Below are 17,690 nucleotides of genomic sequence, written 5' to 3'. Positions count from 1 at the left end.
ACCAGTCCAGGGTGGACCGCACCTTTCAGCTGGGATTGGCTCCAGCAACCCCTGTGACCCTTGTGTAGAGGATTAAATGAAGGAAAATCGAAAAAAAAAGTTCCTCCTACTCTTTCAAAGCACTTTAAATTTTAGTCCTTGATTTTGAAGCAAATCATTATTTCATGTGTAACCTTATATTTAATTTTTTTATTTTGTTTTTATTTCTAAATTTTCATTTTTTTTCTCCCAATTCTTACTGTTAAATGTTTGTTTTTATGTAAAGCACAGTTAGTTTCCTTTGTGTATGAAATGCGCTTCAATTCACATCAATTGTGGTCAGACGTCATACATTATGTGAAAATGATCACAGCAACACAGGTTTTATTAAGCATCCATCACAAATCTTTATTCAGTGACCTTCTGTCATTCACCTGCCATTGGATGAATCGCCTTATACGGGATGTGTCGACACGAATACAGCTGGTGCTGCCATATTAAACAATGAACAATGCGGGTTCAATTAAAACCATTAAAGTTCTATAAAAAAAAAAAAAAAGCTTTCTTACTCTTAATATGAAAATATAATCAGTGCTGTGATTGGATGGCGGGGTGAACTTAAACAGCAACCCTGTGCGATTTCTTTTAGACGTTTAAAGGCCAATGTTTTTCTTATTTCGGTCACCAGTGTTTGAACAAGTTGCAAAACGATCACTAACAACACATTTTAAGAACAAAAGAACTGTGACATGCCTTCAGAACCATTTGTGGCATCCAGTAGTAGCATCCAACCTGCTGAAAACGGACAATAATGCTCACTGGTTGTATTTATAGACTAACAGATCTGGTAAGATCATCTCAAAATACAAAAACATTTTAAAGGGACACATTAATGTTGTATTTTCATTTTACTAAATGTTGGGATTGCGATGGGATTTTTTTTTTTGGTGCATCTTAAGGGATAAAATGGAAACAAGAGAGAAACAATTATAAAAAAAACAGCATTAGATGCTGTGTCATGATAACATTTGAAGACAAATATGTAAACAAGTTTGCTTAAATTCATGTTTACTCTGAGAAAACATTCAACAATTAACTATGCAGAACATGATTTTGATTATTTCCAACATTTTACTGTCCCTGATGCCACCTTTTAGAATTTTTTGTTTGTTTGTTTTTTTTCCTAAAAAGAAATCAGTAGAAAGAAGTCATTGACAAAATAAAAAGTGACACCTAGAGGCCGGAGGCTGCCCAGTCACCAAAAAGTCTTGCTTCCTCTCTCTCTCTCTCTTTAGCTAAGTGAACAGAAACACAAGTCTCTGATTAAGGAGTGGTAGCAGAGTGTGAAAACAATGCAGGGACAAGAGATCAGGGCATTTCTGAGAGGATAGAAGATAAAAACAGTGAACTCTTTCAACAGGAAACAGGCCGGCAGCCATGAGTGTCAGTGTTGTGTCGTTAGTCCACTGGTCGCTTTTCACTGTGTCGCTTCGTGAAATCTTCGGCATTCTTCAAGAATTTTGCGTTATCTTTTGTGTATTCCTCTGCCAGGTCTGCCCTCAATGGGTGCTCGGGCTCAGGGCTATTCACCAGGTTGATGAGGCTCTGAATTACTAAAGGAGAAAAGGGAATACGGGAAGATGGATTTAATTCATGCAATAACAACAACAAAACTGTTTTTCTTGTTGGCCATTTACATGCAGCATCTTTTGCCCACACAAGTACATTATTTCCAATGGAGATGAGTGTCATATACTCTCTTTTTCAACACGGTATGGTTTGTTTTGGTTCAGTACAGTCTGGAGTGGCCCTGTGTCAGGCTTGTGTTTTGACTGAGAACAGCACCTTTACTTGGTAGGTGGGTGCGGGCTGTGCTCAATGGGCGTGTCAGCGAGATACAGTGTATAGTGTGACGTCGTACCAGTGCGATGACAACGAAACAGCGACATCAAACATACAACAATGTAGAACATCCAGCAGCTCATTTTTTCCTGCTCGGTTTGTGACCGTTTGTCTCAAAGTTGCAAGGGAGTGACTTTTTTCTGACACCCAGTCAGCTGACTGTCGTGGGTGGATCCAGTCTAGCACCACCCTTTTATCATCGATTTTTGTCGCCAAAGTCTTTAGAGCCCTCATACATGCACATAAACAAACGTGAGCCACGAATTATAAAACACTGCACGTGTCAAAATAGTAAATTCTGACTGAACATTTGATGTACAGTATGTGTATGCATACCACTATTGGATCATTTAATTTTGCCTGCATGTATACAATGGAATTGAAAATTACAATCGGAATTAATGTAGGGTATATACAGGAATCCTGAAGTTAATTTTTCAAGATCTTCTCAAAGTATTTTAAGACCTTATCGCCGATTTCGGATATTATTTCACGCTAGGAGGAGGAGCGTGTTCGCTGTCGCAAGATGCGTAGCGTCATGTGTACACGCGCTGCCCTGAGCCGATCTTGCAGGGCGAGCATGTTTGCGCATCGTAGTTTTTAACAAATGCAGGGAGAAAAATAAATACATTCATGCACACTTTTTGTAGTAAAACTCTATGGACAAAATTTAATACCTCATGAAATCGCCATTAAGACTTTTTCCCATGTTTTGTTTGATTATTAACAAAAGACGTGACAGAAGTGCAAAACACATGCTTTTAGACACTTCATATGAAAGTTCCCCTTCATTGAATTGTTTGGCCTCATGATGACAGTAGAGAAAAACAATCTGTAAAGCTCACCCTGTGAGGTTTTTGTGGCTGGCTTCCAGTTATCCGCACTGATGATGGGCAGGCAGACCTGACCTTTGTCATCGATGTTGGGATGGTAGATTTTTGTCTTGAAGGTGATTTTGGGAGGCTTAAAGGGATATTCAGTAGGGAAGATGATCTCAATCTTGAATGCTCCTTTGTCATATGGATGACAGTCCTTTGGGGGAAGACAACAGTGTGTTGATTTCCTCAAACTTGCACTCAAGGTCATTAAAAATACATTTAATTTATTTTGTATATCCTTCTTAGTAGCCACTGAATGTATCTATCAGTGTCTGTGCTTCATGCTCTCATTTTAAAGTGACAGCTCTTTAATAAAAGCTTTTAAATGTGATTATACATTATAAAACTGAATTTTGAATCTTGAGAGCAGGAGCCATGGGTTAATGCTGTGAACAACATAATAGTTTCAGCAAGAACGTTACTTGCAGAATGTTGATACTTACAGGAACTATGAGCGCTTGCCAGAGAAGGGTATTTGATTCATCTACTTGAATGTTGCAGAAATTCTTCTGCCCACATTTATGGATCTCAGCAAGTTCCTACAAAAACACACAGATAAACAGTAAAAAAAAATGTCAGTGGTGGTCTGCATACAGCTCAAATGTAATGACCGTGCTTACTGGGAATGTCGACTGCACATGCTATGATGCAGTGCTGGACACTATACCGAAAAAACAGTATTGATGTTTTTTTAAATGATACATATTTTTCAAATATAGTAAGACTGGTATGTAAAAACCAGAATGTGGAAAGGTTGGGCTGTTGAGAATTAACATAAAAGCTACAAAAGTGATTTTCCCATGCAGCGAATGTTTATTCCATCCTAATCTACCCTTTTCACAGCAGTGAAATTATATTTTGAATGCTAAGATATAATTATTATTATTATTATCATCCATGAATTTTCAAATTTACTGTTTTTTAAAAATAGTTAAGCACATTATTATTTCTTGATTAAGATGTCAAATTATAGTTGTTTTATGTACTTTTAGTGTTTGAATGTTTTGCTTGATTCATTTCTGGCTTCTCAGAGAAGCCCAGTGAGCCAGCTCAAATGTTGGTATAAAAAGATGTAAGATGTTTTTGTTTTTGTAAGATTTATGAAATAATGATGTTTTCTTGATTTTATGACATGTGGTCTAAAACATTTGTTAAGATGAGTGATGATGGGTTGATGGGTGTTTACAGCTCTGTTTGAATCCGCAAACCCTGTCACTCTGGTATGACCTGCTCAGCTAGATCATGACACCATTTTATCTTTTCACCTTTGAAAATCATTTAAAGGAAACAAAAAGGAAAAGTTAAAGTAGTAACCTTATTTTTAAAATCCTATCTATTTTTCCTGATTTAGTTGAGTTGTTTCTATGGTGTTTCTTTTCATTTTTGTTTTAAATATACAGTGCAAATGCATTAGACCACCACCAAATTTAAGGTTTATGCCACCGCTTTCCTATATTAACAGCATTGGTAATTACAAAATCATTTTTTAATGTTAATGTAATGGTTAATACACCAGTATGTAGAAGCTATTTAACCGAAATTATATTTTTAATGCTAAAATATAATTACTATTATCCATGACTTTTCAAATGTACTGTTTTGCAAAATATAAAAATAATAAAAATCAATCCTCAAAAAAAGAAGAAAAAAGTAAAGCGCATTATTATTTCTTGACTAAGATGTCAAATTTCGTTGTAAAACGTAGGCTGTAACACCGTTTCAGACAGGTGCAAATATCAATCCGGCTTGTTATTTGACAGCAGTTGACATTTTAAAGTAGGCGAGCTACAACTAGTTCAGGATGAGTGACGGGGGGAGGAGCAAATCTGTACACTTGCTCTTCCTGCTTGCGTTGAGGGGAATTCAGAAGTGTATACCTAATAGCTTGACCAATGACGGTAATTCCCAACGCAGAGGAACCAAAAGCAAATCCTTGCGTTTCAGTGAAACCGAAAGTAGCCACACAGAGTCATTCAAAGTTCATTAAAACACTTTTCAAAACATTCAGTATTTCAAATTTAAGCTACCCCTGCTCCGCTACATTTATCGAAACTCTTGTATGCTTCTGTGCGTTTGTTTATTTTACCGTTTAGGACACATGAGTTACAACCATAATAGTAGCAATAGCATCTAGAGCCCACTTAGGGTCTGAAGTCACACCCCAGGCGTACAGTCTCCATGTTTTTGCTACCGCCGCTTCCTTCATCCGGCGACAGTAGGCTCACTTCACCGTCTTCGCCGGGTTCTTTCACGGACTCAGAGACGTTGTCTGACTCACTGCTGTGTGGTTAAATGCTGAATCACTCCGACTAACTACTTAAACCTCAGTCACCATCTGTCGGACGTTAAATATGCGTTCACAAAAGCAAACGTCCATAGTTGTCCGGTCTGTACCGACACACATTTTAAACAAGTAGTTTGAACCCTCTCTAGTGACAAAATGGAAAGATATTAGGTTCTGAATATTGTTTTCTTTACCTTCCTCAGCCTGTTAGTCGCAGACATTGTGGTGTGTACTGATGCCGTCTTCGTTTTCCTGTTTCTATACGTACTTTTTTAGAGGTGTCATGGCGGTTGGCAAACAACGATTTGGTGCATTACCGCCACCATCTGGTATGGAGGGTGGATCAAAATGTACTACTACTACTACTACTACTGCAAAAAAAGAAGAAAAAATAGATATACACTATACTACAGTATATACATATATAGGCTATGTATACACACACAAAATATGTCGGGTTCTCTTGTAATATATATTTAAATCAAACTCTATTTTAATGTCTCTAAACGTTTGGACCATAGTTTCGCTTTCAGAGTTAGTACATGCTGTGCGGTTTCCTACTGCCCACAGTGATCACATCTGCCTATATTATGGTTATTGATTATGAATAATGTGCTGTTTAATGCTGTATGAGCAAATCTTTTCCTTTTTTCACTTTGCTGTCGAAGGGGCTGACACTTTGCGTAGTGGTGCGGCACCGCCACCTACTGGCCTGGAGTGAGAAGGTCAGGCACAGAGTTACTGGGAACGGGCAGGGCATAGAGTGGTTTTTCACATTCTGATTGACAGAATATGACGAAGAACTTGGTAATTTAGGGTTTTTTTGTTTTTTTAAAAAAGTGTAAGACGGATTAGAACTTAGCTATAGCTGTCTTATATATTCAATAAATTACAAAAAAAAGCTTTCAGTGGATTCTTATTCATGACCTCCCCCACATTTTTAATTAGTTTTTAGCAGTTTTACTATAGAAACATGGGGAAAAATGAAAGGTTAATAATACTTAATGTTCAGTACTGATATCTGTAATGTCCTACTGTAAAATATCCCATTAAATGAAGCCTTTCATTGGAATAGTTTACCTTATCATCTAAGAGCAGCCCATGCTCTTGAAACGTTTAAGTTCCTCCTGAAAACACAGCCCTTTATAGGTCACATATTCAGGCTTTAAAAAAAAATGTCTTTCTCATGTGTTGTTGAGTCAAAGTTATGATCATTTTTTAGTAGTGATATAAAGTAGCAGAAAATTTATTTAATTTGTTTATTTAACAATTTAAAAAAACAAATCTCCAGGTGTGTAACTAATAGTCCTCTACCCTAAATAAACATGACTAAGCTAAAATGCTGTTGCTGATTTTTATTTACATGTTTTACAGTCTGTGCATAGGGAAGCATGCGATTTATAGGACTTTTGACTTTTGGATTTCACATTTTCGTCAGTCTGATATCCGATCCAGTGATTTTGACCAGTATCGGCCCGATACAGATACTGAGTATCGTATGAGCTCATCCCAGTTCACAGTTTACCTGAGGGCCTCGTGAAAAAAGGCAAAGTAGTGACCGAGCCTGATGTTAGCTGCAACAACAAAACAACAACAACGATGAAACTGACGAAGAAAAGAAGGATTTGATTCTGTTCTGTCTTTATTGATAGGAGGAGTATACAGCGAGCGTCAGGTTGCTTCCAACCTGCACACATGTCCAGCAGAAGCTATAGACTAGCAGAGGGCCAACATGACTTTCCTCCCCCCAAAGATCGCTGACAAGTCATTTAAAAGTCACTTAAAGTGGAATGAATTTGTATGAATTCGTAATAATAGTTGAATCTATTATTACGAATCTATTTTGAAAAATGGAAACAAGAGATATAAACAGCAGCATTAGGTGTTGTATAATGATGCACTTTTGAAAACAACATGATTACAAACATTTTACCCGCCATGGTGACACCTCATCTCTTGCAGAGTGTCAGTGTCAGTACACGGGTCTCTTTTCACCGTATTTCCTCGTGTACTCCTCGGCATTCTTCATGAACTTTTCGCAGTCTTTTGTGTATTCCTCCGCCAGGTCTGCCCTCAGCGGATGCTCGGGCTCAGGATTGTTCACCAGAGTAATGAGACACTGAATCACTAGGAGAGAGAAGGAGAATATATTGAATTCATTAAAAATAGAAATGCAGCATCTTGCAGCATCTATTCTTCTTTTTTAAAAAACATGCTTTATGTTATTTAACTTTTTTTTTACTGTTTTTTTAAATCTAAATGTCTTATTCTATTTTTTTAATTATTCTTTTAATTATTTATAGTCACACAGCACCATTTAATTTAATTTAATTTAATTTAATTTAATTTAATTTAATTTAATTTAATTTAATTTAATTTAATTTAATTTAATTTAATTAGTTTTTTTTTATTTTGCTTCAATGTTGTAGGAGACAGAAACACACTTAAGTATAAATATAAATATAAAAGTATAAAAGTAGACCTCAAATTAAAGTCTATACAGAGTATAAAGTAATAATAAAAATTTTTAATAAAGTTGGCATCACTCATGGTGACAGCAGAGAAGAACACGTGCATAAAGCTCACCCTGCAAGGTTCTCGTGGCTGGCTTCCAGTTATCCGCGCTGATGATGGGCAGGCACACCTGACCTCTCTCATCGATGTTGGGATGGTAGATTTTTGTCTTGAAGGTGACCTTGGGAGGCTTAAAGGGATACTCGTCAGGGAAGATGATCTCGATCCTGAATGCTCCTTTGTCATATGGAGCACGGTCCTTGGATGAAAAAAACAAAAAGGAGACAAATTAACTTAATCTTGCACTCAAACATTTGTATAGTTTTTTTTTATATTGAAAGAGGAAGTAGAAATACATAAAACTTTGAATCTTGACTCCTTGACTGGAGCCGAGGTCGACGGTATTTTTCACTTTGATACTCACAGGAACTATGAGCGCTTGCCAGGTGGAGATGTTCTCGTCATCGACTTGAACGATGCGGAAATGCTTCTGCTCATTGCTGTGGATTTCATTGAGCTCCTGCAAAAACAAACAGAAACGCCAGCTGATTTCACACAGAATAAAATCATGCGATCAAACATGAGGCCTCTCAGTTTGAATTGATTGTCTACAGCTTTATCCTCCACATGAGGGTCACAGGGACTCACAGGGAAACACACAGAGACAAACAACCATTTGTTCTCACATTCACATCTACAGTCTCCAATGAACCTCTGCATGCTTTTGGACTGTGGGAGGAAACCGGAGAACCGAGAGAAAACCCCGGAGCACATGGGGAGAACACGCAAACTCCACGTACATATGCATGTTGTGTATGGCAGAGGTGTCAAACTGGCGGCCCTGAAATAGATGTGAATGTGACCTTCCACTCAGTATCATGTCATAATGAAAACATGGCCCACTAAAGAAAATAGGCAGAATATAATAAGAAATATATTGTTTTAGAATAGTAACATAATAATAACATATTTGGTTGTAAAGATTACATTATTAACATTAAATACATACATAAAAGCTTGTTTGGTGTCTTAATTCCACAGTCGTTTGCAATTCAGTTGCGATTAGTAGATTTACATATGGAACGAAATGTGCATCGTTTTCAAAACAAGCACTTTCAGTTTGAAGTTGTGTGGAATATGATCATAAATATCTTTACTGATACTGTGGCACAATATTGTGTTTTTTTCCCGCCCCCCTCGTCACCACTCTGGACGCTCGTTGGCCCCCAGGTCATTTGAGTGCGACACACTAGACTGTGTAGCCCCGCTCTACATGCTGTGTCTGCACACAGCTCAAATGTAACGACGCTCTGTGGTACATCATTTACACATCAAAGTCGCCATCCCCTCTCGTTCCTCAATCCTTCTCTCTTATTCAAACGATGTGAGATTGTGTGGAAGATAATATATCTTGTCTCATTCCTGCCCGATAGCTCTTAAAGTTTTCGTCTGAACACTGTCACTGCACAAACTAGTGTCCTTAGAAAGTCGTCTTAGAGGTTTGAAGCCTGTCGCACAGTTGTGTGACAAACAGACGCACGTAAAGAGTAGACATTGCGATTGTTTTTTACCTTGGAGAGCCTCTTAGTCCCAGCCATTGTGGTACTGATGTCTGGTTTGTTTAGAGGTGACACTGTCAAAAATACAACTACAAAAAAGCACAAAAGTGTTTGAAAGAGGACACAATGTTTGGAAGAAACAAAGGATTGTGCAGTATATGTGGTGTGTATGTTGAAAAATATGTAGAACTACAGTGATCCTTTCATCTGGCTTTGAAATCCATTTTTCCATGGAACAAAAAGTGCATCATCAGAGAATCCGAGGAGGGTCATGAAGCTGAAACTCCTGTGCAGGGCAGTGTTTTTTAGCGTTCCACCTTTTTTATTCCTTTTCTTTATATTTACCCTTTTCTTTTGTTCATTTTTTTTTTTATTCACTGAATTTTTGTCAATAAAGATTCTTTGCATGTTGATTATTTGTGACATCCTTCATATTTCTCCACGTCAGCCATTGATTTCTTTCAAGCATTACCGGGGCTAATTTAACAGAAACTTGACCGACCATGTTTCTAACGGGGCAAACCACGGACAGACTGAATCAGTCTTATAATTTATTACGATAACTTCAGTGTATAAAACGAGAGTAGTTAAAAATGTCCCAAATGTCAAGGTTGTTAAGGTTCTCCAAAGTGTTTCGCCTTCATTTAAAGTTTTATTAGGAACCAGGAGCCAAGTTTCTTGTATTGTTTTGTTTTTCCATTTTCTTTAAAAGAACCGTCTCCATTTCAGTTTCATTAAGTTTGGTAATTGTGGTTGTGATATTACTGTATTACATATGCAATAGCATGATTGTTTGGGTACCTACAGAGCGAGCACAATAGTAGTTTTAGTAGTAACAATAATAGCATCAGGTTTGGATCTGGATCCTGCAGCCCTGGAGTCACAATGTATTCTGTTTTTGGTGCTAATTTTATTTTGAAAGAGGCTTTAGTGTGATCTTGATAACAACAAATCACAATGAGAAGTACTTTTTTTTAATATGTTGGATTTATTGAAAATTCAGGGTTACAGTAAGAACCTTCACATGAGGTAGTTTTTTTTTCCCCTAACAGCAAACCATGTCTAAGTTTGGGCTACTCTAAAGACCTGCAGTCTCTGTAGGAGGCGCAGAGAAACGACACACATCTCTCTGAGGTTTTCCTTCAGACTCAGAAGACACTGATGACACGAGTGAGCTGTTATTTTCTAAATTGAGCAATGGGAGCTGGGATTTTGATGTCCTGGCCCTTCTCCAGCCTCTTCTCACATTCAATCAGGCAGTTCACGCCATCGATGACCATCTGGACCAGTTCCACCTGCACCGGTCAGAAACAGAATTCAACAATCAGGAGCAGGGGAAAAAAAAAAACAGATGGAGAAGACAATATGGACGAGCGACCCTCACCTCAGATTTGCCCAGACGGTCGTTGTTGGATATGTCAAAGGTGTCTCCGGTAGCAGCCGTATCCACTCCTCCTGTGCCTCTTTTCTGCAGCCGCAGATTGTCCAGGATTTTTGAGAAGCGTGGATCCTGCAGAGTGTTTTCATAAATAAAGGGTTAAAAATTTATCATATTGCAGTAGAGTTTTTTGTCATTTGTGTCATTCTCTATGCGATCAGCTCCACCAGTTTTATTAGAAACGGGTTGGCTGCCTTTGCTGACGATCATGTGACATGAAATGAATGCAGGTGGCCCTGTTCTTGTCACTTTGTGTGTGTGTGTGTGTGTGTGTGTGTTACCTTGCTGAGCCTTGGCAGGCGTACGTGCACACCAGCCCTGAGACCAGTGCCCAGGTTGGAGGGACATGTGAGGATGTAGCCGAGATGCTTGTTCCACATGAATTCCCAGCCTCTCTCCTGGATCAGATGCTCCACCTATGGCGGGGTGACATGCAAAGAGTTGATCAGTCACTTCACATTTGGTAAAAGTTGCAGTTTAAAAAAAACAAAACCCAACTCTTCACCGGCTGTATTTAATGAAAGTAAAAAGCAAAAGGGAGAGCTCTCAAAAACATCCTGAGAGACGGCAGATGTGGATGACTGTCATAAAACCTAGAGGATGGAGTGATTGGTAGTCACACCAGGTACAGAATACTGCGCTCTGTGCTTTTGTTGCTCTGTAGGCTGAGGGTAAATTTCAGTAGGTCTAAAAAGACTCCGCCTGTTTCCATACTGGTGAAAAGCAGCCGTGATCATCGTCAGGGTCAGATATATTCAGTCTGTCCATTTCTGCGAGGTCTCTCTCGACGGATTTGACCCGTGGATTTAAAGTGCACACAGAAACTCTGACGCTTTGAAACTGGCACTGGCATAGAAGCTTTTCCTGCCAACGCGGTGACGTAAACAAGCTGACCACCAGAGGTCTACAGAAGTGTCCTGTTGCTGTGTTTGCTCCTACCTGTTTGAGACCCCTGCAGAATCTGTCAAACACTCTCTTCATGTTGCCTCCCTTCTCCATGGAGATGACTCTGGTGTGGTCCTCCTCATTCACCCAGATCAGAAAGCTCTTCTCATTGTTGTGCCTGAAGAGGGAGAGAGAGGGGGAGAGAGAGAAGGGGGCAGCACAGGAAGTGAATGGAGAGCTCTCTGTTCACGATGACTGCACTAGTCCTGATTTGTGGACACATTTAGTGCAGGGAGAGACATGCATTAAAAAAAAAACCACACATGGACATACAAAAGTTGGCATGGGTCAGTATGATGTGGTCACACACATGGCAGACATGCAGCAGACCCTACCAGATGCCCCTGGCGTCTGGCCAGTCTCTGGCCATAAAGGCACATGTCAACAATGGAGAGACAGGTTTGTCAAACAGGAAGTGGTCCTGAGGGAGGGAGGGAGGGAGGGATACAGGGACAGGTTGAAGAAGAAAACACAGGGAGACGATGTTAACTATGCAGAAACTAATTTAATAGCTTCAGAGTCATTGGGATCGGACTCATGATTTGCAAGAAACAGGAATTGCCAGTTCCAGTTCCTTGACCTTAAAAATCTCCGTAATCCCATACAATCTTGAGTTATGGGACTCTAATCCAGAATCATTTGCTCCACAATGGGTGCACACAGGGAGTAAAAGGGGAGCGAGGACTCCTGAGCCCTTTACTGCATGGGGTGCTGCCCCCGTAGCTTCCCCGTAGCTAGGGGTTGGTGATGTTGCTCCGACTCCCTTAGATGACGGGACATTTCTTCAACTCAGAAATTCCAAATTCAGACGACTACTAACTATACACTTCACAGATCTATGGGACAGGAAAAGGGGCGTGTGTCGTGATATCAAAGGTGGAAATGCTCTGAACTAGGATTTCTCTGAACAGTGTCAGCCTTACCAGATCCCTCTGGAATCAGGCCAGTCTCGGGCCATGAAGGCCGAGGTGAGCAGCGGAGACACGGGCTTGTCAAACAGGAAGTGATCCTTGTGTGGTGCGGCGTGAAATGGTCAGAGCACAAAGGGTCAGTGAACCTGAGAGACTGATCTCTACGAACAACCAACCACGTGTTCTGCAATCGCAGTGGTCAGCAAAGAAAAGATATTTATATTCCGACTCTTAGTCCGTGATTCTGTTTTCATCACCTTTCAAACTAAAAGTCCCACCTTATAATGTTGTTATGAACTTGAATGGTGTCAGTTGTAAGAGCTGTTAGTTTCTGAGGTCGGTCTAAATGTAGCAGCGTCATCAGCCTCTGGGGCAATGGCAAATATTTTGGGAGGTTCATGTGATATCTAGATCACATGTGTCAAACTGGTGGCCCGGGGGCCACATGTGGCCCACCACTGTGCGAGGTGATGGAATAGAGACAGAATATAAGACTAAATGTATTTGCCAGCAATATTTTACAGTAATAAGACATTCATTTAAATCATTGCTTTATTAAATGTATTACACTCAACATGAAATGACATATATTTAAGCTGTTTTAATTTAATTCAATTTAATTCTCTGTTTTTGTGCACTGGTGGGCACATAACAAAGAAAAGAATGAAGATATTTCTCGACTCTACTCATTCTCGACCTATTCTAGTAATACAAAGCTGATTGGTGTAAAGTATTCCTTTAAAAAAAACAAAAAAATAAATCTTACCTAACTGCTATAGTTTCTGCATATTCACCAGCACATCACTTCAATTTGTTCAATTTAAAAAAGCTCAACTAAAGTAATACGATTCTCTGAGCGTCTGCTTTCAGGCTAAATTTGAGTGTGATTTGGGGAAAAAGCCAACGAACGAGACTCACGTCAATGAGCTGCTGCTGCTCGTGGTCAGTCATGTCTCCCAGGCTGTAATAACGTCCAGCCAGGTCTCCCTTCAGACCAGCCAGGGCCGTAACTACCACCCTCTCCACCTCACGACGCTCGGCCCTGGAGCAGGCGGGGGGGAGGCTCAGTCCACGGATACTACGGCCAGTCCGCACACGCGACGAAAGGACGTAGTTGTCGTCGAACACGCCGCCGGTGATCTGGAGTAAAGATGAAGAAAGTGATGAAAAGGAAACAGGTGTGGGAGCAGAGTCGGTGCGGGTGACGGTGTGGACACCTTGGAGGAATCCAGGTCGGTGGGGTGAATCATGGTTTTGGGGTCGTAGCCGTTGTGCCTGTCTTTGATGATGGGGTCAAAGAGGTCGGCAAACACCTACAGGAAAATCAAAGTCGAGGGCAGAAGGTCAAAGGTTGTTTTAGGAAAATAGTGTTTCACGGTAACACTTTACAATAACTGGTGTTACAAGCATTAACTAACAGTTAATGAATATTTTAACTAACCATTTATTAATGTTATTCAGGTGAATGAAGTTAATGATTCATATATTATTATTTAAGGGTCTAAAACAGGACTTTTCAGTATCAGTAATAACTGTTAAAAATGACTTTCTCCAGTTACCTAAAGGTAAAATGAAGACCCAAAATGCCTAAATAAAAAATATCAAAATGTGTTTTCAAAGTTCTTCACACAGACTTACCTCATAGCTCTCCTCATCTCCAGCCACACAGCCCACCGTCTTGATGAACGGGTGGCCAGGGTTGTCCACTCCAGTTTGGATGCACTGGTCCAGGGTCCAGTTGTTGGGGGTGACGTTGTCCCTCAGTCTGGCATAAATGGCTGGAGTCAGAGCGGTGGCCATGCAGTTGTTGTGTTTCCTCAGGTCGGGGAAGTCAGAGCTACGGAGGAGGCAGCAGAGGAGGGAAGTTTTGGTTCACTATAAGAACCTCGGTGGTCTCCTGCATTTCTCTGGGGCCCACAAACACGTCACTTACCTGGGAGGATAAAGCTTCTTTTTCGCCTCAGCAACCAGGGAGCCATTTTCAGTCAACAAGAAGCCGGTTGCCATGGTTCCCGCACCCAGGCTGGCCAATAGCACGGCCGTGTTACGGCCAGAGAGCAAACGTGTGAAAGAGCTCGCCATCTCGCAGCGCACCAAGGGGATCTCTGTCTGGAACAAAAGAGCTGGAGGGAAACAGTCAAAGAGTCAGGAACAATTCCATTTTTCATTTTTTATCTCCCTATCCCTTACCCAACAGAGTTACAAGGAGTAGCACAAAATCAAGCCCTATAAAATGACATCATGTGACATTTCTGCATACAACATGTTTATGCCCAAAAATCACACAACATCATGTTGTTGTAACTTGACAACTTAACTGGTGTCTTTCTACTGTCTCTACCTCACCTCCTTTCTCTCACCCCTTTCTGTCCCCCATTTTTCCTTTTCCTTTCATTTTTGCTCATTGTGTCAACTGTTGGGTTTCTCTCGATGATGTTGTCTATGTACAGAGCCTTGAGACAATGTATGCTGGATTTGGTGCTATATAAATATTACTGAATTGAATTGGATTGTAGATATGAGAGGATGAGAGGACGAGAGGATGAGAGGGACTGTGATAAAGAACTACTCCTAATTTGAGTAAGGTTCTAAATGCCAACTTCTTGGCATTTAAAACAAAAAAAGAATCAGAGACACTGTGATTTTAGCCTCAGAAGTGGGAATAATACACAACTCCTTATTTGGACGTCGTGGGGGTGTGTTTATAGGTCACATATTCAGGCTTTAAAAAAACATGTTTTAGCAATAATGGTGCAGAAGTCACAAAATAAAGTGTTTTTTTTTATTTCATTTTTGTTCATAAAACAAACCAAGTGAACTTTGAACTGTGACTTATTTCCAATTTTCACAAATTCAATCCAATTGTAAACATTCTGCGCAGGTGTGTTTATATAGTTGTTGAAAATGAAAGAAATGTGTCATCACATTGTCTCGGTTGTGCTGAAAAAAAGGATATAAAACACTCTATATTGCACATTCTTGTACCGTCTATATACTGTATACGTTTAAACTTAGTAATGGAAAAAAGCAGCCAAAGTGCTCTGTGTTCTAAGGGTTAAAGATTTTTGCTTTTGCAAAATAGAATCAATGATTCTTCGTGAGTGGCGGTCATTTTCCAACATGTCCTTGACAGCGGGACGCAGAGCAGAGACCATGCTGTGTGGACATCATTACGCCTGTTAATCCTGGTTAGAGGTGAAACAGAGCCAGACTCACACAGGAGGTCACGTGACTTAATCGCTCTCCTCTCTTTTTCTATCCATTCACTCTGTGGAGTAAAAGGACTCTTTGGGTCGGTGGTAATATTATTTATAGATCACTGGAGTTGCCAGGATCCACTGCCAAGACCTGAGCCGTCTCTGGTTCAGCACTCACTGACATTATGATCCGGTCACAAGACCAGACCCTCATGAGGCCAAGTCAGCTGGACGGACAGACGGAAACAGGGACAGGGGTCAGGTGAAATTTGAAAATCAAGGACGGATCGCGGTGACAGAAGACGTTTAGTGTCCTCTGGCTGTAAAGCCTCAACTTGCTTAACTGATACTGTGAGTCATGTGGTCTTAAGGTGAGGATTAAAGCAACACAGACACGTGGCCTCTCCTCCTCTGACCTGTGTGACCTTTTAACACCTGAGGAAGGGTTTAACGTGACAGTCTGTTTGAAACAAATGATTTGCATGCTGTCAAAATCAAACCATTTCCTTTTTTTTAAAAAGCCTCGCTGACGTTTTTCAGCACCAACGATTTAGTACGTTACACATTTTCAAACATGCAGTCACAAATGTTTGAGTCAAAATCATGTAATGCATAAAAGGATTTAGAGCACAGCCCACATCTTCTTCAGTACATTTGAGATTGACAGTTGAGATTATGTGAGATGTTTTTTTTAAGTTCTAGAAGCTACTGAGGTGTTTCTGCTAAAGCAAAAAGAAAAAAGAAACAACATTACCTGTAGGGAAGCTGCTCTGGCTTCTTGTTGAAGGTCTCCTGTAAAGAGCTTTTCACTCTCCTCTCTCTCGGGAGTGGGGGGCTCCACCTCCTCATGTGGGATTAAAAACTTCAGGCCAATCACAAGATCAGACCCACACCGTTATAAACCAATAGCAGACATGAGCTGCACAGCACTGGCACAGGACACTCAGTCATGTTGAGCCGCGATGACCACGAGGGTCAGATATCACTCTCCGGTTTATAGCACTGTCCAGTTTGACCTTGATATTTTCAACTGCAGCCACTCTGCTCAAACACATGCATCTCCTTACTGTCAACGCTCTCACACTTTCAATGTTCTTCCCTGTGACCTGGTGAGCGCCACACGCTGGAGCCTCAGAGAACACATGCGAGTGTGAACATCACATGAGACAAGAAATACAGTTATTCTTATTAATGTTAGTGATTTGTGAAATACCCCTGGTCTTTATCTACTCCTCTTTCCTCTCTGTGTAAATGTGATGTTTTGTTCGTAATCTGTTGAACTTGTTTCGGTGGCATGTGACTGCATGTCTGTCCGTCCTGACAGAGGGATCTCTCCTCTGTGGCTCTCCCTTTTTTCCATGTAAAAAGGTCTGTCCTTACTCGATGTGAGGTTCTAAGGACAGAGGGTCTAAGGACAGAGGGTCTAAGGGCAGAGGGTCTAAGGACAGGGGGACTGAGGACAGATGGTGTAAGGGCAGAGGGTCTAAGGAGAGATGGTCTAGGACAGAGGGGCTAAAGACGGATGGTGGTCTAAGGACAGAGGGTCTAAGGAGAGATGGTCTAAGGACAGAGAATCTAAGGACAGAGAGTCTATGGAGAGATGGTCTACAGACAGAGGGGCTAAAGACGGATGGCGGTGTAAGGACAGATGGCCTAAGGACAGAGGGTCTGATGAATGGATGAATCTGGTCGTGTTGGTTACATGTCCTGTGTTTCAATATTTCCATTATGTCCTTTTACTTCTAACCCACTTAGTGTTCAGTAAATTATTTTTTTCTAATCCCAGCACATTTTCAGTGTTGTTACTAAGTGATGTTTTCTTCAGATGTAATAAAAATGTGCAGCTGCATTAAAAGTCACATTGTAGTTTTTATTTTTAAACCTGGAATGTGTAAATAAATATATGTACATTACACAGAGAAATGAAAGGAAAGAGAAAACAGCACAACTGGAATTTCAAACAAATACAGCAGTGTGAAGGAGATTCCTGTCACATGGAGTGAATTAAAATAAATGAATAAACCTAAGATCAGTCACAGTTTCCTAGTTTCCTAGAGGGGGAGCTTGTGCTATTATCATGCTA

At 40.3% G+C, this 17,690-nt stretch overlaps 3 protein-coding genes across 4 annotated transcripts; all 3 read right to left on the bottom strand.

Annotated features, from left to right (window-relative positions):
- Nucleotides 1–361: 361 nt before the first annotated feature.
- Nucleotides 362–5,320, bottom strand: LOC122787033 (ubiquitin-conjugating enzyme E2 L3-like). The gene is made up of 4 exons (XM_044053576.1): nt 5,238–5,320; nt 3,203–3,298; nt 2,727–2,913; nt 362–1,592 (listed from the first exon to the last, which is right to left on the bottom strand). The coding sequence occupies exons 1-4, from the start codon at nt 5,262–5,264 to the stop codon at nt 1,438–1,440; spliced, it is 465 nt and encodes a 154-aa protein (XP_043909511.1). The 5' UTR covers nt 5,265–5,320; the 3' UTR covers nt 362–1,437.
- A 1,367-nt stretch (nt 5,321–6,687) lies between these two features.
- LOC122758630 (ubiquitin-conjugating enzyme E2 L3-like) lies at nt 6,688–9,155 on the bottom strand. The gene is made up of 4 exons (XM_044012894.1): nt 9,129–9,155; nt 7,982–8,077; nt 7,630–7,816; nt 6,688–7,170 (listed from the first exon to the last, which is right to left on the bottom strand). Exons 1-4 carry the CDS (start codon nt 9,153–9,155, stop codon nt 7,016–7,018), a joined length of 465 nt encoding a protein of 154 aa, XP_043868829.1. The 3' UTR covers nt 6,688–7,015.
- A 929-nt stretch (nt 9,156–10,084) lies between these two features.
- On the bottom strand, nt 10,085–16,423 carry ckmt2a (creatine kinase, mitochondrial 2a (sarcomeric)). Of its 2 annotated transcripts, none has more exons than XM_044013039.1 (10): nt 16,362–16,423; nt 14,344–14,533; nt 14,049–14,247; nt 13,628–13,723; nt 13,329–13,550; nt 12,423–12,508; nt 11,494–11,617; nt 10,836–10,970; nt 10,501–10,626; nt 10,085–10,411 (listed from the first exon to the last, which is right to left on the bottom strand). In XM_044013039.1, exons 2-10 carry the CDS (start codon nt 14,490–14,492, stop codon nt 10,295–10,297), a joined length of 1,254 nt encoding a protein of 417 aa, XP_043868974.1. In that variant the 5' UTR covers nt 14,493–14,533; nt 16,362–16,423; the 3' UTR covers nt 10,085–10,294. The 2 variants fall into 2 exon arrangements, with proteins under 2 accessions (XP_043868974.1, XP_043868973.1); XM_044013038.1 differs by lacking the exon at nt 12,423–12,508 and adding an exon at nt 11,835–11,920.
- Between the last annotated feature and the right edge of the window lie 1,267 nt (nt 16,424–17,690).

The sequence above is a fragment of the Solea senegalensis genome, linkage group LG21 (genome assembly GCF_019176455.1).
Source record: "Solea senegalensis isolate Sse05_10M linkage group LG21, IFAPA_SoseM_1, whole genome shotgun sequence".
Lineage (NCBI taxonomy): Eukaryota > Metazoa > Chordata > Actinopteri > Pleuronectiformes > Soleidae > Solea > Solea senegalensis.
Note: the sequence above shows the minus strand (reverse complement) of the source record. Positions and strands in the feature narration are given on the sequence as shown.

Excerpts from the sequence above, each read along its gene's own strand:
- LOC122787033 (XM_044053576.1), bottom strand. The coding sequence starts at position 5,264 with ATGTCTGCGACTAACAGGCTGAGGAAG. Across the intron at positions 3,299-5,237 it reads CGACTAACAGGCTGAGGAAG|GAACTTGCTGAGATCCATAA; the intron begins GTAAAGAAAACA and ends GTGTTTTTGTAG. Across the intron at positions 2,914-3,202 it reads GGCAAGCGCTCATAGTTCCT|GACTGTCATCCATATGACAA; the intron begins GTAAGTATCAAC and ends CTTCCCCCAAAG.
- LOC122758630 (XM_044012894.1), bottom strand. The coding sequence starts at position 9,155 with ATGGCTGGGACTAAGAGGCTCTCCAAG. Across the intron at positions 8,078-9,128 it reads GGACTAAGAGGCTCTCCAAG|GAGCTCAATGAAATCCACAG; the intron begins GTAAAAAACAAT and ends TTGTTTTTGCAG. Across the intron at positions 7,817-7,981 it reads GGCAAGCGCTCATAGTTCCT|GACCGTGCTCCATATGACAA; the intron begins GTGAGTATCAAA and ends TTTTCATCCAAG.
- ckmt2a (XM_044013039.1), bottom strand. The coding sequence starts at position 14,492 with ATGGCGAGCTCTTTCACACGTTTGCTCTCTGGCCGTAACACGGCCGTG. Across the intron at positions 13,551-13,627 it reads CCGACCTGGATTCCTCCAAG|ATCACCGGCGGCGTGTTCGA; the intron begins GTGTCCACACCG and ends TCTTTACTCCAG. Across the intron at positions 10,627-10,835 it reads GCCTGCCAAGGCTCAGCAAG|GATCCACGCTTCTCAAAAAT; the intron begins GTAACACACACA and ends AACACTCTGCAG.